General features: G+C 38.5%; 1 protein-coding gene across 3 annotated transcripts in view; it reads right to left on the minus strand.

Annotated features, from left to right (window-relative positions):
* Positions 1 to 215: 215 nt before the first annotated feature.
* Positions 216 to 22,122, minus strand: part of ANXA2 (annexin A2) — a 44,500-nt gene continuing 22,593 nt past the window's right edge. For all 3 annotated transcript variants that reach the window (XM_074599832.1, XM_074599831.1, XM_074599833.1), the window contains 11 exons: positions 21,062 to 21,161; positions 13,058 to 13,152; positions 9,826 to 9,939; positions 6,725 to 6,815; positions 5,281 to 5,360; positions 4,870 to 4,929; positions 4,134 to 4,227; positions 3,291 to 3,386; positions 2,286 to 2,344; positions 1,496 to 1,618; positions 216 to 597 (listed from right to left, as the gene is read on the minus strand). In XM_074599832.1, coding sequence (XP_074455933.1) covers positions 538 to 597; positions 1,496 to 1,618; positions 2,286 to 2,344; positions 3,291 to 3,386; positions 4,134 to 4,227; positions 4,870 to 4,929; positions 5,281 to 5,360; positions 6,725 to 6,815; positions 9,826 to 9,939; positions 13,058 to 13,152; positions 21,062 to 21,161 — 972 coding nt within the window. In that variant the 3' untranslated portion in view covers positions 216 to 537. The remainder of the gene's footprint in view (positions 598 to 1,495; positions 1,619 to 2,285; positions 2,345 to 3,290; positions 3,387 to 4,133; positions 4,228 to 4,869; positions 4,930 to 5,280; positions 5,361 to 6,724; positions 6,816 to 9,825; positions 9,940 to 13,057; positions 13,153 to 21,061; positions 21,162 to 22,122) is intronic.

Raw genomic sequence — 22,122 nt, forward strand, 5'->3', positions numbered from 1 at the left:
GGGGAAGGAAAAAAATAAGAAAATGGTTTTGCTTCTGCTCAGAAATTGAATCATTAAACAGGGGAAGGCCTTTGAGGGAGTAAGATAACGTTTCAGCCACAAGTAGTGAACCCTGGGAAGAAAAAACCAAGACAGAAAATGGACAGCAAAGGCTAAATACATATCAATTATTCACACAGCTTTCAAATTAAAGGTCTGAAAGACACCCCTGTTCGTCAAGTAAAACTTCAGTTTTATTTATGTTTTATTTATGTTTTATTAGAAACATCGCACAGAGAGGCAGAGTCTTTCACAAGCACTTGTAACCTCATTTATCTTTGGAAGGTTAGTTTCTCTGGCTATACGCTGTTAGGGACCTTTGGCAGAGCCAAGCTGCTGAGAGGAGTGCACGCAGCACCAGAAAGCGTACTACATCAGTGGCCTTGCAGATATAAAGGCAAGCCAGGGTTAGCTAGGCAAGTCAACTTTTTCTAGGATTACAGTAAAATGAAGAGCAAAAATGGCATGTCTCTGGATTTGGGCGTCTTCCATCAGTTTTCAGTCCTCTCCACCACACAGGTTCAGCAGCGCCCTCTGGTAATCCCCTTTTGTGTCTTGCTGTAAAGTGAGGGAAGAAAAATACAAAATACATATGAGGAAACCACAAAATATGAAAGTATATGCACTATATTCTAAACCTGTGGGACAGACTGTGTTTTGCAGTTGAAGCCCTGTCAGCCTGGAGAAGACTATCTAGACTGAGTTTTATTCATGCGTGAATTGAAATTATTTATCATTTTTGCAATATAAATGCAAGGCCATGAAGGGAGAGAAATTTTGGTACAGGAAAGAGCAACACAACAAAGGAAAGCTGAAGGACTTGATTCTGTTCCTTCTCACCGATCACTGCAAAAAATCACATATCAAGTTCAATATTTTGAAAATTTGCTTATAATCTAAAATTGACATCTTCATGAGAAGATTTTGGCTTAAGATTTTGACACAACTTCATCTACGCAAGGAAAAATGTATCATATGCTGTTGTGAGGGTGGTTAGAAGACTAGTTTTTAAACAAGATGCACAAGCTCTTTACTTATGCCCCAAGTTAAATAAAACCTATAGCTCCTGCCCAATCACAGAAATGGACAAAAATCACTCTAGCTAAAATGGACACTGAAATCAATGGAAGCAGCAATTTAGATGCTCTATTTCACCAAGCGCAGAGAAATTCCGTTTTTTCTTTTCTTTTGGTCTGAAGATAGGGACAAGTGAACAGAATTTTCCTTTGTAACACATCAGTTGATTGCACAAAGCCTACATATACTGTCAAGTGTCTGCCAGGAGTTGTACCAGCTGTAGGATTTTTCAATAGTGCATGGATAATATATTTTTCTCACTGCAGCCTGTAAAACACCTCCCATAAATTCTAATGGTATGATTAATCCAATGGAGGCTGCTGTACGATATGAATTTCATATCATACAATTGATATGAAGAGAAAGCTGAAAAACTTACCTGAATGAAATAATAAAGAGATTTTCCATATTTCCTCTTGAATTCACTCTTAATTTTCAGCATGTCAACCTCGCAGCGGGAGACCATAATCCTGATGAGAACCTTGTCGCGGGTTCCCTTGCCCTACAAGCAGATGCACATTTACAACTGCAATAGCTGAAATGCAAAAAAAGCCACCATACCCAAGGGTAAGACAGCAAACTACAGGCAACTGAGATGTAGCAACAAGAGATACAATGAATTAAACCTTCTAACTAAGGTCTTTATTATAATCCAGGAATTTGAGTATGAACATACCTTTCTCATCAGCAGTTTAACTAATTTGCAGTCACAAATCTAACTACTCAGACTGTAAGCAGCAGCTCTGGTTCACCGGGAGGTCTTCCTGGTATTGCCTAATGCCTGTCACCAAGCATTTCTCTTTCATTCCTTTTTCTTGAGAAAATGTTTTGAGGCAAATTTAGTGTCTTATTTTGGCACTTCAATAAACAGCGTTTTCTGCTATTAGCTCTTGGTTACCTGCAAAAGATGTGTCTAGCTTTGCTAATTTTAACCAACTGATCTAATACTGATCATTGTAATGGGATCCTTCCCTGTATTTCCCTATACCAGATACATCTGAATAGATGGTCTAGGCTCGTAACTGTTAAAGAATGCTTTTGAACAATACTAAGTTAATTTATTCACATGCCAGTCACACATCATATGAATAAAAGAGCCTAAGGAGTCAAAATCTGATCAAACAATGTCAAGAGAAAAAAGAGCAGAAAGAAAGAACAGTCTTCCCTACCTTCATGGAATCATACAGTCTGTCCGCAAAATACAGCTGCTTGTTCTGAATGCACTGGACTGAAAAGAGAGAAAAGAATAGCTAAACATCCTGCCCATACATGGAATAGCAGAACACAGAATCTAGGAACCATTTTTAAAGACATGGTAAGTAGTCAAAACAAGGTTTTCAGCAAAAATTTCTCCAACAGGGGACACAGAGAAATTATTTTTACCTGAGTTGTTACTTAGAAGTTGCTTGGCTAAGCTTGTGATTGAACCACAAATGCTTACAATCTGAGGAAGCGTTTCCCTCCATCACTAATAACATCTCAGAATGCTAGTCCTCCTCCACACACACCACAATTCATTCTTCCACTTCTATAAGCAACGTCTTTTCTGAAAACACTCATTGTATGCTAATCCACGAGAATTCTCCCTTTCAAGGTTGAGCTCTGTTTATTCTCCATTTGCATTACAGAACTCTCAGTTCATCCTTAGTCTGAAATGGGTTTTCCTTTTAAAGAATTTCCTCTTAAACATCCTTGTCATCTTCATCTCATGCCAGAGTACCAGCCTTACGCCCCGCCTCCCCATTTCAGAGAATTCAGTGCCAAATCAGCTTTTATTAGCCTCTAGCATTCTTCACTGCCGTCTTCTCTCACACACACACTGTTCTCTCTCCAGCCTGTGTCTATATTGAATACTTAATGTGCTCAGCTATAGTTCCAACTTTTTTGTCTGTTTGGGGAAACAAACGTTAAGCCTCTGCATCAGACAAAAGTGGAACTAACAACAGATCACAAAACACATACACTTTTATCCTCATCTAGAAAGCAAGGTTTATATTTTGCAGAGGGCAAAAATATGCTACTTCTCAATACCTGTAGTATCCTAAAATACACTGGTTTCCAGTTTCTTTCTCGTCTAGCAACAGAGGAAGCTGGGCCCTATCCTTATCAAGATACACTGCAAAAGCACTGAAAAGATCCTATCTAAAGATACGCTTTACTTCAGGGTAACTCACCAAGATTAAGGAATGCATTCTCCAAATCTCCCTTAACCTCCTTCTTGATGCTCTCCAACATATCATATGGGCTGTAGCTCTTGTACCTGTCAAACACTATCACAAGAAAGAAAACAGGTGAAATCAAAACCAGACCAAGAACTGGTAAAAGTAACCACTCAAATAAAAAACACAGAGTGTGCAATGCAGAGACATACGATTAAAAAAATCTCTGTCCAAGTCCTTCTGAGAACTTTATCTTAAATACAGCCAATGTTTGTCAGTTGATAGTAAAGTTCCCATGCGATGGCCTTTCTGTTTGCCTTGAACACCTCCATAATCTGGTGAAATACTATCTTAGTCTTATACTAGTATTTTTTGAAATGACAGTGATTTAGGCCCCGAAAAGAAAAACTCTTCAAATGACTTTCCCATGTGGTTCTTAGAGCAATACCAGAGCTGCTTTTGAGACTCTTCACTGTCAGATTTAAACACATGATATAGCTAAGCTACCCTAGGACAGAGGGAAAATATAAAGGACTTCTCAAGGTCTCCTGCAGCTGTGTTTTCTAGATTTGTAACATTTTTGTTCTCAGTGTACGCGACATACAATTTAGCATTGTTACACCTGTGTAAAAAAGAGCTCTACACATTTGAACTGAGATTAACACATCCACAGAAGTAACTATATTTTTTTGAAAAAAAAAATAAATTAAAAGCTTGGACATGAATTAAGATTTATGATATCTTCTATGTTTTGAGTGCATTTCACGCCCATTTCAATCAAATCTGGGACAAAATAGTTACCACTTCGGTATAATTTTCTCTCATAGGAAAAAATTAAATCCGTCTCTTGATTAGTACCTTTCTGCAAGTGGGGGACGCTTCTTTCAGTCATAATGTTGATCCACTTGGGGACATCAGTTCCCTTTCTCTTCACACCAGCATCATAGAGCTCCTGGGGTTAGAATGAAAAGCAAAATCATGAGAATCAGAAGTTACACAAGAAGTCATCGCAAATATATACAATTTCCTTACTGGAAAACAAGCACTACTGCAACTGTGTCAGTGGGAGAAACACAAAAGGACACATGGTTGGCCAGACCACCAAAGACAAGATCTATGGATCTAATCTGAAACTAAGACCAAATATTTTGTATTTACCTTTTTCTACAGGTTTTACTCTATATTTAGCTGTTTACCTCAGCAGAACTGCTCTTGACAGAAAGCATTACCAGCCACTAAGTTCAATGATACTTCTCTCAATCTTACAAAATTATTTGGTTGCAACCAGTCTTTATCTTCACAATGTACGTGTTTCCTTTTGTTAAAGGCTCTCTTTTCAATATGCCCAAGGGCAATACCAGGGAGTTTCTGTATAGGTACTAGTGGGTAAGTAGCCCGGGAAAACTGATAACAGAAGGTATTGAGATTTCAGGTGGCAGATAACTTGACAGCCTGCAAACATAACTGTGCAAGACAGTCTGGAATATACACACCTACTTTCATAAATGCTTCTCACTCTCATAAAATTTGTACTTTCAATACCCCCTAAAGCTTGATTAACTTAAGACATTTAATGGTCATTACCAGCACTTACCCTAGCATCTAGGTCAATCAGCTCATAATCAATCACAGAAGTATCTTCACACCTTTTGCCCTTCAAACAAGAATATAACACTATGTAGAAGTGGTTTAATAGACAGTAAGCAGTTTATTAAATGCATATTCTTTTCTCTTTGACTTTTTAAATCTGAATTTAAAGGTAAGTAACACAATGGTCCATCCCCATTATGAAGCTGCTGCTATGAATGATACATTTCTGTCAAAATACTTCGCCCTTCAACATTTGAATATTTTTTTTCCCCAAAAGACAGTGAAAATACAAGGAAATTTAGAAAAAAAAATATCAGAAATCCAACTGTTTTACTGGCAGCCATTTTTTGTTGTGTTTTACTGTTACCAAAGGCCAGGCACATTAGGAAAAGTGGAAAAATATGAACAGACCTACCTTGGCCAGGGCAACCATTAGCTTGCGGAAGTCACCAGATGTGTCTGATATAATGTCCTTTTCCAGTTCTGTCTTGTACACTAGAAAACAAAAAATTCTTTTCAAGTAAACACTGTCCTACAAATACTTCATTACAAGAAGAACAGCTGCTAATTACTGTGTTTTATGCACATAAGCAAACAGCTACCATCTAAGTCACATGTGGAAGACAATGAAAACAAATGCATGCTGGCATACAAGAAAAACCACATTGCTACCAGCCAGTCATGAGAGTTCCTATGCAATCGAAGTCCGTCATGGAAAGATAACAGGAAAGCCTAAGACTATTACAAGGAAGGGAATACTGTTTTAAGCTCAATATCCTGTTAGATCATTCTTAGCTCCCAATGAATGTCTGCTTGTTTGATAAAGACAGCATTTAGGCCTTCTCCACTCGTGGATTTATGACTAGACAACTGCAATTACAAGTTTAATGCAAAAGACAAAAGCTGTTACAATGAACCAAAGGAATGCTGTGTGTTATTCTGGTCTGGTGTCTAAACATTTTCATTGCTTTCCAAGCGGTAATACTCTATATCACTACAAAATCGCATTCTTTCTTCTTTTCAACAGGAACATAACCTACAGCAGTAACATTCTCTTTGCTGATACATACTATTTTTTTCAATACCCACCATTAAGACTACATTGGTTTTGCTTGTGCTTTTTGACTTAGCCAGCACCTTACTAGAATTGCTTGACAACTACTAAGCAGTAGCACACAGCAATTTTCCACATTTCAGCCTATTTCTGGTGAAGCTGAACTCTGAAGCTCAGGGAAACAAAGAGGCACTAGACAGCTGCACTACTGAACTGCAATAAACCCAACCAGAATGGCCAATATAAAAATATAAGGAATATTAAAGGAAAAGTAGTATTTTTTGAGGATGGATTTTAGATCACACTTACATCTACTTATAATAAACTAAGAATTATAGCTTCAATCAGATAACATGCTTTAGAAAAGTTGAAAAACAGACTATAAGCTCTTAGGAAGTTTTATTTCATGTCTTTTCTGTCAGGTCTACCAAATAAGCTTACAAGCATGCTTCAATAGATTTCAGATTCACCTACTTATTACATAACTGATCCTAGAATCCATAATCTAACATCATTCATTCCATCACTACGCACAGAATGCATATTGCTTACCAAAAAACCTCATTTAGACACAACTTATATGAGTAGTAGATGTTCTTCAATTTGTTTGCTACCAAAGATGAAACTATATAAACACACACAACTATCCAGGACACCAGTACAAAATAGTATCTTATGTCAAACTGCCAGAGAATTGAAGCAGGTGTTGTGTAAGAGATTAATAATCAAATTCACACTGAGGGGAACTTATCCAAGTAATTAAGCACAAAAACATAGTACATTGAAACTTTCAAAGTAAACTTACTTTCCCTGTAGACTCTGTTAATTTCACTAAGCTCCTGATTTGTTCGTGAGCAGACGATTTCAATGAGCGTGTCTTCATCAGTTCCCAGACCCTAAAACACACACATAATTCAGTTCGGTGCTAGAAATGAACAGGCTTGCTTGCATGGTTTAAAAATATTCTCCAGACATCTCATCTCCTTTCTCCCACTCTATCAGTTTCACAACCGTTCAGGGATATTTTTTGCTAACTGCACCTGAGAAACCCTAGATGGAATATTTTTAGTTGCAAAATACTACTCCAATAGCTTTGAGATCCTGTGGGTATTATGTCTAGGCAACGTGCATTTGCCATGGGTGTCTGTAACACTCAGTGGCCTCTCCACCTGCATAACTGGATAAGGCCAACCCATCACGGTCCATGTATGATTGTTTTCTGTCCATTCTTCTACACCGGGAGAAAATCTGATTCTCAGCATGCAACTGGGCAGCAGTCAACTTGTTCTTCCCTGCTTTTCTTCCCCACCTCCCTCCACACAACTCCTCCACTGTAAACACAAAGCCAAGGATGACACCATCATTAGCCTTGGCCTTGTCTCCAAGTCAGCAAAGATTTATTAAGTATGTTCTGAATTTCTAGCTAATAAATAGACGTCTTGGATTGTCTGTATTTTCCATGTACTTCACAAGGCCCAAATACAGACAAAACATTACTATTAGCTATATTAATATTAGGAAATAAAAATCTATTTGGTATGATATTCAGATGTTATATTATTTTGAAAAAGCTGAATGAAGTGAGAGGTCTTATATAATATTTCAAAGCCACTTTTGTGGCCAAGGTCAATGAAGAATCAGTACTTTGAACTAAGCTGCATTACTACTGTTTAAAAAGTAATGTAAGTATTTGCACTATAACAAAATCATAAACCACATCAAAATGTATCAGCTACCAATTAAACTTTACAGTAACTCAGATACTCGAAAATAATGTGGCTTGATCAATGTACTCTAAGCCTCGACAGTTGTTTTATATAGATAAATCACAAAATTTAAAAACAGAATTAAAAAATTGAAAATTGATAACACCACTGCAATATTCTTGCTCCTGGAGAAAGACAGGAAACTCTGAAGGACAGGCTTAGAACAAAAGACTAACTTGGATGAGCTAAAGATGCTTCTCCCTCCAGTAACCACTGAGGATGCCCAGGTTACTAGTTGGTAAAGCCATCTGGCAGTCACATGCCTCGGTATTTTGAAGAGAAACTTTTTTTTTAAAAGACAATAGACTTCACAAACGATTTTTTCATTCTGCTTTGTTTCTTACCTACCAAAGAACTGTGTTCACATTAATGTCATTAGCCTCATATCCCAGCATCACTAGCAGACAGAAAAAACACTCTTATGCCTCCTGTTAGGACGCTGCTTGTTAAGCCCATTTGTGACAGAATGTCATTTGGTATGTGTCAAAAATGGGCATGGTTTGCACAGGACTCCAAGAGAAGTCTGCTGGGTAACATCTTGGCAAAGCTTCTCAGTCTTACACATCTGGAAATGGGGGTAATTATGTGGAAAACTACCCTCTTGGAAAAAGTGTCTCTATTGAAGGGGGGGGAAAAAAAAAAAAAAAGAGGACTAAACCCAAGCTATTTTATAAAAATGGCTCACAGCTAAGAGAATTAGGAAAGCTTTCCACTGAGTGGTTCTAATAGGTATTGAAGGCTAATAAAATTTAAGATTTTCTAAATACTTTTTAAAGTATTTCATAAGAATGTGTACCAGCAAAATAATTAACTCCTCAATGATAACTTTGCTTTACCGAACTTTGATTCCCATGTCATAGCTTATTATGCTCTATGGATCAAGCCCAACTTAAGCTCAGGCAAATTCAGAACATTAGTCTAGGTACTTGGAATTTGGGAACAGCCAACATATGGACAGAATATTCTACATTTGTGGCTACTCTGAGGTAACTTTGGGCTGTAAATACAGCTAAATTGCTACATATGGTCATCCTAAATGTAAAACGTCAGATGTAAGACATTCAAATAAAAAACCCCAACCCACAACAAAAAAAACAAAAGCAAACAAATCTGATTCACAGTAAATTACAGACAGCCTCTCCTTAAACCAGAAGATGGCAGCATCTGATTACTCAAAGAAGGGATTTGGCCCATCATTAAAGAGTTACCATCTCTGCACTGGGCTGGGTTTTTGGGTTTGGATTTTTTTTTTTGCGGGGGGGGTGGGGTGGGGCGGGGAGCGTAGTTTTGTTTCCTTGTCTGTTTTTTAACTCCTTTTTCATAGTCTGGAGAAATTAGTTAATTGGGGTTTTTTTGTCTTGTTCTGAATTTCAACGGACATATATACTTGGGTTTTAATTATTAACCTGACCAAGAATTTAAGTGATAATTATAAACACAAATTCCTAAACCTTAGTTTACTTGGAAAGGTAAATGCAGTGGTATGAGCACCTCTCAAAGTCTTGTTTCAGTGGCCTGCAGAGCGGGTATTTCTAAAGTAGCAATCTATTCCATGCTTGCCTGCGAATGTAGGGGACTGAGCACAGTGACTCACTGCTGCGCTGCTTCTCCAAAGACTGCTTTTGATGCCCCATCCTCGTCCTCCTTGTGTTCTACAGAGGCAGGTCTGGTAGACCTTTCAAGATCATGTTCTTTCAAGATCAATGATATGACCCAGTAACTGGAAACTACTGTTTAAGCCTATAAATGCTAGCTGAGGATTTAATGGCTCCAGCTAACAGCTGCTCTCTTAATGCTTTAATGCTTTTTTTTTTATACTATGAACCTGTGCATTGTTTTTAAGAGCCATCAGCAAAGCAGCAACCAGCCAGAGCAGCCTCTCAGTTATTCCTGACCTGATGAAAAATATTATTTTTCCATAGAGAGAGGATTTAATTATAACAGTCTAAAATCGCATGGTTCCAGAATTTCTCTCATTTTAGATGCCTTGCAGCTGGATACTTAAACTGCAGTACTAAAAAAAAATAATAATAAAAATCAGTGGACATGTTTGAAAACTGTAGCGTTGGATATGAAGTCCATACTCCTTCTTGAGACAGCAACGTCAGACTAATATACTTAAATTTCAAAGCTCATTTACCTTCATGGCACCTTTCAATTCAGAGGCATCATACTGTGCTGGTGTCTTCAGCAAGCCCAAGATCACTGTCTCCAAATGACCTGACAGAGCAGACTTGAGTGCTGCAGAAAGTTCCTGTAAAAAAGGAGGGATGACGGAAGAAAAAAAATTAAAGCTCACTTCTGATCTCCAGAGAATTTAGCCTGTAGCGCTTTAAGTCTCCAAGCCTGCAACAGTCTTTCTTACACAATTGACAAGGAAACAGAACATAAAGAGCTTTTCTTTTGTGAAAGCCTAAGAAAGAAATTAGGGCAAAGGAATTTTTTCTCATCCTTTGAAAAGAAGAAGAAATCCACTGGTGGCTGGCGAAGTGCTGGGAATCATGGTGCAGGCACATCTGAACGGCTCCGCTCCAGTCTTGACGCTTTGTTGGAGCTAATAAGCACAGATGGATCCGAGTTTGACTCCCTGTGGTCAGTGCTTCTCCATCATACTCCCACAGTTTTCCCAATAGCACTATATTATTTGTGTTTTTCCTATTATCCCAGCCCTTTATGAGCTGAGACATCAGAAAATTGACTGCACAGTTATTCCATTGTACAGGCCCAGTTCCCAAACATCTAGCTGAAGAGGAAAAATCATCCCTGAGCACAGAAAAATTATCCCTCTCTTCAACGAAACTATCAGAAGCGTGTAACCGAAGTCTCTACTGTTAATTGCAAGTCAGAGAGAAAGAAATAGCCAGGTATGTTCACTTCACAGGATGCATGGAAATCTGTAGCAAATAAAGTGAGCGGTATGTCCTCTTTTATGGGTTTCAGATGCAACTTGAATAATGCTAGTATCAGCTTCCTTGTACTGCAGTTACAAAGTTGAAATCCCTGGGATCACGACTGAGGTTCACACAGATGCACGTATTCCCTAAACTGAAATTAAGTCTGCGGCATTCAGAAGAAAATTGCTGCATTTCAATTGCTGGTTTCTACACTAACGATTTGTGAGCTTGAGGGGCTGGGGAAAAGGGGGTAAAGAAAGTGTCCTTGGCAAAATTGAAGCTAAGTTTGTACCAGAGAGACAAAGAGCCAAGGCACTTAGCTCATTTCCAGTGTCACCCATTTAATCCAGGGCACTAATACATGCTAATACTGTATGCACTTACTGCATGGATCGACCAAGATCGTGAATGGGTGGTTTGGGCATCTAGCTGCTTTAGTCTAAGAAACTTCTTAATACAATAACTCGATTTTGGATACAATGTTCCATCATTCATTTGGTGAAAACAGGTTCTTCTGACGTCAGCTGAAACAGCAAAAATACTTCGTATCTCTATAATAAATTTTAGGACAATGCCATGAATTCCAATTAGCTGAGTGAAGTTTTTGTAATCTTTGCACTTTGGTGTGAAGGCCGAAGAAAATACAAATCACTAGGGTGAGATTTACCAAAATAACTGCAATAAAACATCTCAAACTGAACCAAGAACCTGCCCTCACATTAGCAGGCTTCTGGGGAAATAAGGTCTTTGCCGCCCTGCAGGAAAGCAGGGTCTCCACTCCGCCAGTCTCTGCCATGGCTAGGAGCACTCTCAGAGAAGTGGGAAACAGATAACTGACGGATATCATTAATTTATGAATAGCAGAGAGAAAAGGTTTTACTAACGTGTAAGTGTTCCAAATGAGCATATTAGCAGTCTACTTCAAAGTCAGAGATTGTTGGCAGCAGTTAGGACTGACCAGACACACACGCAGAGCCAGTATTCACTGGTAGCTCCATTAACATTGGTGATGGGGAAAGATTGCATAGATCAAACACCATTCCTCAAGTTTAACAGCAGTCTCTATTAGACACAGCTCAACTCAAAGCAGTGAAGAGAGAGGTAGATCTGTGACTTTTAAAAATTATAATGATCTATTGAGAAACCCTGCAACACAAAACTGGCAGCCTAGTACAACACAACACATTGCCAAAGAAATCTGCATAACCCATTGCCAAAGAAAGTCATGAAATACTGCCCCTAGAAGATATAACTTCACATCTTTTCATATCCCATTTCCTCCTCTCTTGCCATTCACTTATTTATTTCACTGAGTGCTTTCTACTACAATTTCCATTGTTTCTACAGACTGTTTTATTCTTTGGCACTTGTTAAAGTGATAAATTCAGTTTGCTCTTGGGTCGCGGCAAGGAAAAAACGTGAGAGAGAAACATTTAGATGAAAAAAGGTGCAGATTTTCTTGACTGTGCGTTTTTGTGGTCATGCAAAACATTTAACAAAGCTTTAAGTGTCACATTTCACTACTAGGGTCCACTCATATGCACGATTTTCCCAGTGCCCATAGGGTGTGACCGCCAGGGTGCAGACCTGTGCACACATGCATGCGTCCAACTTGTGCGTGCTTCTGCATGTACCTCTATCAGCCATGCATAAAGGTTGGTGAATTTCCAAAATTTAACTCTAGATTTACATTTGGTTTCAGATGCGCATTCTGGGCTGCAATTGGAGGACTATCATTTGGGGTCTGGCAAACCTGAAAGAGATACATTCATCATAATCCTAACTCTATACAAGTTTCCTCTTTTTCGTGGGCATAAAACTTCAATTATGGTAAGATTCTCAAAACTTCAAAAGTCAAGAGAACAGCTCTTGCCTTCCAGATAGCAAGCCTCATTATGCAGAATTCCACATGCATTTTACAGATTTCTCTCCATCAACAGATCAGTACCTAAGGTGTTTCTAATGGGATAATATCTAGTGATAGTTCAACTCATTATATCACTCCGTTCCACACCTGCAGCGTTCGTAGCACAACTGACTGCAGTCTCTTCTCATTTAATCTAGCTCTGTGAACAGAAACAGAATACTTTCAATCCCCTAAACCATCTCCCTTTCATCTTTTCCTTCAAACTGAAGGAAATGGCTTTTCACTATTGTTTAGCATATTTCACCAGGGGATCCTGTTGCTGGCTGGCTGATATGTCACCCATTGTGATTTCTGGAGGTGCTAGGAAACCACTGTCTCCAACAGATTTCAGTTCCAGTTGTGCATACTCAATAAATTCAGAAGTCCCACCAGTCCTAAACTGTGACCAGCAGGGACAAAGCAGATGCATCTTTAATTTCAGTGAAAAGCTAAATCAAATCATACTTATCTCCAGTTTACACCCAGTTAGCTGTGAAACACACAAGCCCTGAAAAATCTAACTGTCCACAAAAAAAATATTCAATACTTGGTATTTCTTCATATTTTGCTACCTTTTTGGTTCTCCTCTGATAGGCAAAAGCAATATCCTGCCTCTGTTCATTGCTGCGGTTTGTCAGGATGTTGATGATGGTGACCTCATCCACACCTATAAAGACATAAGACAAAGAGTTAATGACACTTTCTTGCTGCTGTTCTCTTTGTATTAGTATGTTCTCTGACACTCAAAACATAGCATATGTGCTGTCTGTAGCAGAGCTCACCAGCTCTCATCAGTTAGCATATGTCATGTCCTGGCCTTGGAGAAAGGGCAACCAGTTACAGCCCAAATTTCTGACGTGATGCAGATCTTTGTGTACACAGACAGGTACACGCCTCAAAGTCTACTTTGTGACCAGCTTTGCTACTTCTGTTTTCTGCTTTGCTTGTGTGTCTGCGTACTTGGGTTCATTCACTCAGTACTCCGCAAAGTTGCTCAAAAACACCGGCTTTCAAACGGACGTGAACTTGTACTTGCTAAAGCCTGCCCCGTCATTTCGATAAGAGTGTTTTCAATTAAAGCTTATTAATAAAGTAGTTCTATTTAACCCATAGTCACTTAACTATCACTCCAAACATAAGAATGGGAAAATAAAACAGTGTATTTCATTCTCTCAGCAGCTCAAAAGACAGAAGGGGTTTTTGACAATGGAAGAACTATGTTTGTGCTACTTCTTTAAAAATCATTAAAAATCATCACTTGAAGATCCATGCTGAATTTTAACTAGCATGCCTCAAGGACTTGGATGCTCAAACTCACAACCTATCTTTTAAGTAACTGAATTATGTTTCAGTAAAGGTTTAGTTTGAAGTGAAGTTTTCCAAATCCGTGCAGTTAAATGCAATTGCAGGCTGAATGCAAGGAGATCATGAAGATTTATTGTAAGTTAAAAGCCAAAGCATGCATCTAGGATTAGATACTCTGGCTGTCAGTGGAACCTAATGCACACCACACCTTTAACTCCTGCAGGGTCATCAGTGCAGGTCAATGCATATAAAGAAAAAACTTTTATGTTGTACAGGAAGCAGGATTTCCAGACGTTATTTCCTAGAGAGAGCTACTCGTTACTCTATGTTCTTTCCAATGCAGGCAGCATCTTGTGACTTTTCCACTTGCTCCTGCCTACTGCTACTAACTTGCCCTTCAGATTCCCTCTTTTTCCCCACTTCACTTGTTGCTTTCAAACTGGATTCTCCTGAACTTCCATTCTTTAGACTGGTACAGTTCTTCCTCTGATCATTATTCTCATCTGCAGGTTGGTCTTGGCAACTCAAAAGATACCGCAGAGCCTAATTGGACTGGAGGCTCTTGAGCTTCTTGAGATGAACCTGGAGCATCTGACTTATCTCTGTTACCAGTGATAGGGCTCTAACCCAATGGACATACAATTAACACGTCTCTCAAAGAGCTCTCTGCAAAGACAGCTACCTTCTGTTTATTCACATTGATGGAAAAAAGCCAAACAAGCTGTATTTATGTTCCTGTAACTAACCATTAAAGTTATATTCAATACTTTCTCTTACTATGAAAGCTTATAAAACTCCCCTTGCAAGAAGCCAGTCTCCATCACTCAAAGAAAAATGTTTAGAAATGCAAACCCCTCTGCCACAAGAAAAGAATTGTTAACAACAGACACAGCGCGGTCGGGGGGTGGGCGAAAGAAAAAAGAAAAAAAGAGAGTTGGAGTAACAAATAAGAAAAACAGCGTGGCACACTTTGACACTGAATGTATCTGAACCGAATTGAAAAGGTCAGCCTAAAGTGTACTTTCAAATTTACCTACCAAATGGCAGGTGGTTGAAATTTCCAAAGGCCCAGGTGAGGACTGGAGCTTGCTCCAGTAAAATCTCATTTTGAATTTAATTTTCTTACACTGTTTAAAGTACCAAACACAACTATGTTTTTGGAGGACAATGATAGTCTTTTTCTTAGAATGCTTTGTAAAAAGATATAAGTGAGAGAATTTGAGTCCCCTTCCCCAATTCTCCAATGCCCATTTGTGTCTGTATCGCTGAATTCAGCCCCTAGGTAAAATGTCTGTTTGTATTTCATGTACATTATTGGGTAACCAAACCTGTCTGGACATGCCATTCAAACACAGGTGGAAAATAACAGCACAGCGGGAAGTAATGTCCAGATAATAAAGTCTTCCAAACAGAAGAGTTTGCATAGCTTATAAACAGATGGACAGAGGAGCCAGGTAGCACAGCTCTCATTCTTATGCTCAAATATCAAGCTAACCTATAGCCATGCTGTGTAACCACTTGTTTTGGCCCATTGCCAGACTGACTGGATGAAGCTTTTAAGGCAAAACTATTTCTAAATATTGCGTGTCTAATACAGTGCATATTCTTCTGCAACAGAAAGATAACATTTAACTAGTTATTTTTTCCAGTGAGTTGCATGCCAGGTTTTGAAGCAAATAGGTGCTCTAATCTAGATGTCAGAACAAGCCCGGAGTTTTGACTCAGGTCCCTCCATCTACTACAAGTATTATGAATAGCTTCTTTCACGTTTGCACACACATCAGTGTAAGTGATAATTTTTGGACAAAAAAACAGAAAGAAAGAACTGGATCGGCAGCTACCAGCAGGACTCAGATCCCTGCCAAAATCCATCTACATTTATTTTCCTTACTGCCCAAAGCAACTTTACAGCAACTTGAAACAAAGGACTACAACAGATATTACAAAATTAATCATATAAAGCATGAATGTTGCAAAAGACATTTTAGCCCCTAGCTAGAGATTCTAAAATGATGAGTCAAACCTCAAAATTCCTTTCTCCCTCTTCACCACATTTTTCGTGATGAAATACTGTACTCGATAGCCCCACATCCTCAGCTCACGCTGAGGCAGACCTACACCAGTGCTATTCACACAAGCTTGGCCCGCAAGAGTCAAAAGGGCCTGGAAAGCATCGTATGTCTTAGTTACAAATTTTGGTTTGAAAACATGCTGACTTCACATTTCAGCCATAATCTGCTCCTGCACATTTTAAATTGTTCCCATTTTATAAAAAAGGAAAACAAATTCTCCCAGTCCAGGAACGGCCACACACAGACATTGGGCCTTTCAGCTGGTGCCGGGCCACAGCGTAAGCCACTGTTTAAGCTTTTTAATAAATTCTAAATTTAAACTATTCTTGGCATTCAAAACCGGCAAATGATATTTTCAAGTTTTATCACAATTGTGATAGATTAGAAGCCCACAAATGACTGCGTTTCTTATTCCTATGCTTTGTGGATGGAAATATGAAGTTAACTCATTGCTCTGGCATTTAATGGAAAATGAGTGCTTGTAGTTCACACTTGGGAATCGTGCTGCATGGACAGGATGCTGACTCACATCTGCTGAGGTGGGGTGGAGCAGGAGAGCAGTTCAAACAGTTTTCTCTGCTGTTCACTAAAATCTCTGGAAGTTTCAGGGAAATGAAACAAAAGTTTATTTCCAAATTTATTCTGGCTGGGCAGATTTTATCAGTGCATTTCTATCAATGGGCAGCTGAAAATTCGGCATTGTGGCTCATTTTTTTTTTAAAACAAGAAAATTCCTTGCAGATGGAAATATATTTGGGGGAGGGGAGAGGGGGGAGCAGATCATAAATAAATAAATAAATAAATAAATAAATAACCCACAAGACTCTGATTAACAACAACTTTTCTTCTAAAAGAGGCAAAAGAGGCAATCTGTTGCACTGGTTAAAATGACAGTGTTATGGCTCAATCAGCAAAAAGAGGAAATTAACACAACCGAAAGGATCAGTCAGAGTTTTTAATTTTTTGGTTTAAAAGCGACTGTACTTGAATTTCCATGAGCCAAAACAACAGCACCAGCATTGTTCTGAACAGAATGGACGATATGGACAGCCACTTAACTTTCTAGGAGGAGGTGAGAACAGAGCTAACATACTTTCATTTCGCAAGAGCTGGCATACATTCATGCAGCTCATTTACTAGAAGTCTGTTCTCTTAAATTTAATTTTCAAAGACAGCATGGACAGAATACCAGAAGCTATTTCTGTCCTAACAGCATCTAGTTACTACAGAGATCATCAAACTACATGAATGAATTAAATGGGATTGCAGGCCTCAAATTATTAGTGGGAGATGTATGTGATTAGCACTTGTGAGACCTCAACGGCACTATGTATCTGGTACCAACACAGCCCCAGGACTATTTACTGAGCTCACGACCTGCAGCATCTTATTTTCCTTGCATAAAGTTCTGATCTCACTGGAGTCAAAGGGGAAAATGTAAATAAAATAAGTCCATAATTTCAGCTCTGCTATTTTGCTTAGTAAGATTTCACCAAACCCAAACCATGTTGCAATGAGGTATTTCTTTACTGATACCATTAATATTCTGAATACGTGAGACTCATGCAGTTTGGTGGATTTCAGACACTACCCTCCCTCACCAGCATGCCAGCAGATTTCCTCTGAACTTTTGCTTCCTAACATATAATATACATAATATACATATATTATAATTTACACCTCATCATTGTTTTACCAATTTCTGGATATAATGAATTTGTTATAGATGTATGTTTCTGAGTGCTTTCCTACAACAAACCTGTGTTTGAATTCTGCCAGTCATGGAATAGAAAAAGTATACGACAAGGCCTCAATAAAAGGTTGTGGTTTAGTTTGCAAATAATTAACTATTCGTAACCTAGTCTGACAATAAAATTATTTCACAAAGTATTTGAGAAACACAAAGTCACAATGCTAGGGAATAACTCTGAAACAGAAGGGAGACATTTCAGCAGTCTCCTTTCCTACAAAGAATTAAAAGCATACAAATGTATGCTCTGTTACTACTCTCCTAGTTAGTTTCTTCTATTTAGGCTCATATACTTGAGCTAATCGATACGTGGGGCACAACAGAGCATCATACAGAAATTAAAAAGCCTCTTGTCCTATACAGTAAAAAGTCAACATTTACAAAGGACATGTGCTAAGGCACTAGATTAACTCACTACAGAAAAACCAAATAGCCTAAAAATGCAACTGGCACAGCAATGACAATTACAAAAGGAACAAGCCAGAACTGTACGAGTTATTTGCATTATGCAACCTCTACATTGAAGTATCGCTACCTACAAACTGGTTTTGTATCATCTAGATCCATTTTTGCACATCTCCCTTTCGAGGCTGTTGGATAAATATAAACCCCCTGCATTTCGTCCAACTCTACTCAAAGCCCAAAAGGCTGAGCAATAAAATTTTTGCAGATAAATCTAAGCCCCAGTAAACACATCACAGCATTTCCCACAGAACTCACAATAGCCAAATAGATGTCTAACCTCTGAGGAATTATTCGGAAGAGTGTGAATGAATGCTTGAATATTTAGACATTGTTTAGAGCAGAACAGTCAGACACTCTCCCCCAGTCTTTGCCCTAAAACAAATGTGTCTGTTGTTTACCCCGTAAAATAAGTTCTACCCATCTTACAGACACAATCACCAAAACGGGGAGTCATGACTCCGATTCAAGGAGTCTGCATTACTGGGAACCAGGTGGACAATTAATTAGACAGTAACTTTTCAAAACTGGCCCGTCCTGACTGCAAATACTGTATTTGCATATTGTTTATATAAAAATGCAGAAGGTACACCCAAACAATTTTTCCCAAATATAAGACTCCATAGGATATCATTTCCACAGTACTGCTATAAAGGATACACTGTGAAAGATGACTTTGATGATTAGGAAATACAGGCCCTTTGGAACAAAGAAAAGGCATGGGTTTCAGATACCAGGAGTCCTTTATCCTGTACAGAGCAAAGCCCCCAAAATGCTTGGGTCTTATGTCCATTTCTTTTTGAAACTGACCACCTCAACCACAAAAAGAGCTTTTGGAAGTATTTATAACCTGTTATATCTCTCTCACTGATTAAAACAAAATGAACAAGTCATTTACTCTTTACAATTCCATGATAACTTGCATTGCTTATTTCTACCTTCTGGGTACAATTGCTAGAGAATCAGTGATACTTCCTAGGAAAAAGGTAGCTGCTGTGGGTATGTACTGTTTGTTCATCATAAGCGTTACATTTTTAGCTCAAAAACTACAAAGATATTTAATAGAATATCTTAAAATATTTTCTTGCAGAAGAATTACCCAGTGTGGCTGTTAACATCACTGTACAAAACTAATTCTTGTCTGGGTGATTCAGACTTTTCATTTGGAAAAACGCCATATTTTAGAGAGTTTACATTTTAGCCAATTTTCTGATTTAGCAGATGAAAATTTTCTGTAAGCAAGTATTTGAAGTGCAAGGAAACAGTAACTGGAAGAAGGGTCCCAGCATTCTTGTTCTTTATTTCCCCCAGGAATATTTCCTTTGAGAGAGTCTTTATGGTGGAAGATTCAGTATTAAAATCGTGAAGAGATTCTCCGCTTTAAAGCCCCCTTCCCAAAAAAGCTCCAGGACAATAAGCTAATGAGCAGAGATAAGATCAATCCTACAAACATGCAGGTCCATGAATAAGTTTCCCTATTATTTGTTCAAAGGGTCAGGAATCATCTCTCTAATGAAATGTTTCCATGTATCTTAAAACCAAACTCAGCAAACTGCTTATCTTTGCTGGAAGAAAGCAAAAAAATTACATGAGGTTGACTTTCCTGACTGGAAAAGCTTTTGTACTGCCTAGGATATTGCAATTTTCTTTTGCATTAATTAACAGCTTGAGTGTTAAAATGTGTAAATTTGTACCCATCCATGAAAGTCAGACAGTATATTTGACATGCTTAGATTTGCCCTATAATCAGAGCTGTAAAAAATTTTTAAGTCTAGACAAAACTCCGCTGAACACAATGACATTTACTCCTCTCCTGCAAAAGGATTTTTTTAAATAAGAAAAAAAATATGAAATGATTCAAAATCAGAACTGAACCTACTTTAATGAGCAGACAAGGGATTTCTCCAGTTAAATTAAGAAATCTTGCGAAAGGAAGCCTCATGCTTGTTAGGGAGGGGCAATATTTTACATTTTATAGCAAGTCAAACATGTGCTTTGTTGGCACTGATGGAAGACTGCATTTCTTTCTGATGAGAAACTGGTTGGATTTTAAACTTCTCCCTCTCCTGACATGTAGGCAAAGACTTGGCTGTTCCAGCTACGCCCAGCTGTTGCTTCTGGCGCCTGGAGGAAGTCTGGAAAGTGTGGCACACCCTTTCTTTCTGACAGAGCAGGACCAGGACAGAGGATCACGGCCTTCGGAGTACCACCAAGATATTACTCCGGAGTTGTAGTTCATACTCCCTGTACTCCTGAATGCTTCAGTACACTGGGCTTTCCCACACAGCTGCATCTCTCTCCCCTGCTCCATCACGGTCTCCTACCAGTCAGTGGAAGTGGTAGCACCGATATAAGGAGATGGAAACCTACCTGAGAGCCTGGGTCAGAGAAGCAGAGGACTCTCATTCTGCCTGCTCCTGAAATACTGCAACATTATTTGAGAAACTAGATTGTTGTTTCTAGGACTTTCTTTGACCCCAAATTAATACAAGATACATGAGCATTTAGTTCAAAACCCAGGAGAAAAATGTTCAAACCATCCCTATTCAACTGTCTGGAAAGCTGAAAGGAAGAAGAAATGTCCAATCCAATAATCCAGTAGGAATCCCATGATTCAGAGCTTGGTCCCAAATCACTGCCACAGAAGTCGACACTTCATTCTCAGTGGCAGAAAAGTAGTAGAATTTGAAGTACTGATGAGTCAAGAGAAAAAAAGTGGACATTTTCAGTGATAACCTTACCAACTCTTGGCTGCAGACTTCAAAAGCATATTCAAAGCAGGCATTTACAGAGTTTAAAATCTATCTCTGTCAAATTTTCATCAGTGAGGTCTGAGAAACCCAACACCTCCTAAAATAGATATTCTAAAATAAGGATATTAAAACATTGGTCTTTACACACAGTACTTTTTTTTTTTTTTTTTTTTTTTTGGTACATGATCATTCTATCTTACAAGCAGAATCAAGGCCACAGCCCATGTTCCTCACCTTTGGTCTTGATGGCTGTTTCCAGGGCTGCAGCATCCCGTTCAGCATCAAAATGTGGGTAGGCCTTAACTGTGGCATATGCACTTGGTGGGAGAGAATGCTAGAAGAAAAACAATCCCAAAGTTAAATCATATAATCCTGTCCTCACTGCCGTTAATAAAACATGTGCCTCTTGGTTAACTAGTATTTAGACAAGTTTTTAAATACAGGAACTACAATCAGTTATCTGTGAAAATGGAATTCTGCTAAGAGCCACTGAACTCTGTTCTCCTTATGTGTATTGTCCAGAAATCCCCTCACAGCCAGGCTTATTATAACAAAGAATACATACAAATAGATATTACATATTATTGCAGCAAAAACCTAACACATTCCAATTTTACTCACTAAACCTCAATCTTCTAAGATCTGGAGTTTTCTGGCTAGATCTGAAGGAAATTGACTACAGAAAGCTAATTCAAAGAAAGTTTAAGTTTCTGCCATGAAAGTCTACTCTATTTTAGATTTGAAGCCAATACTTTACTTTGGATTACAGGCTACAATTAAAACAAAAAGTCGAGGGAGATGGAACATTAACAATAAGTTAGAACAAGTTTTCCATCCTATCTTATGGCCTTTAAAGGTAACACACAAAAAAAATAATCATTTTAAGCCTATAGTTCTATAAAGCAGAAGTTACTCACAATCTCCTTTTGAAACTCTATGCCTGCAGATACTTGGTTTAAGCAGCACGAGGCTAACAAAACCAAATGACATTTCACACTACCTCTGCTAAGAATAAGAGGACTTGCAGGTAAATTCACTTAGTAAACAGTTGCAACATTTTAGAAGTTACCAGATTTTATCAGCTGTTTACTATTGTCCTCTCCTGAGGATTATAGCTTCAAACAGGAGGTCACCAGAATAGAAATTCAACTCTTCTCAGCTGCTTCAGTGTAAGCTAACAGTTTAGCTTGTATCACCTCCCACGGGCAGGTTAAACTAAGCCACAGATTTTCATATAAATAGCTGAGAAACATTTACAAGTCCCACTCTGCTGAGTTCAATTTAGAGACCCAAAC

This window comes from Larus michahellis, chromosome 9 (assembly GCF_964199755.1).
Source record: "Larus michahellis chromosome 9, bLarMic1.1, whole genome shotgun sequence".
NCBI lineage: Eukaryota > Metazoa > Chordata > Aves > Charadriiformes > Laridae > Larus > Larus michahellis.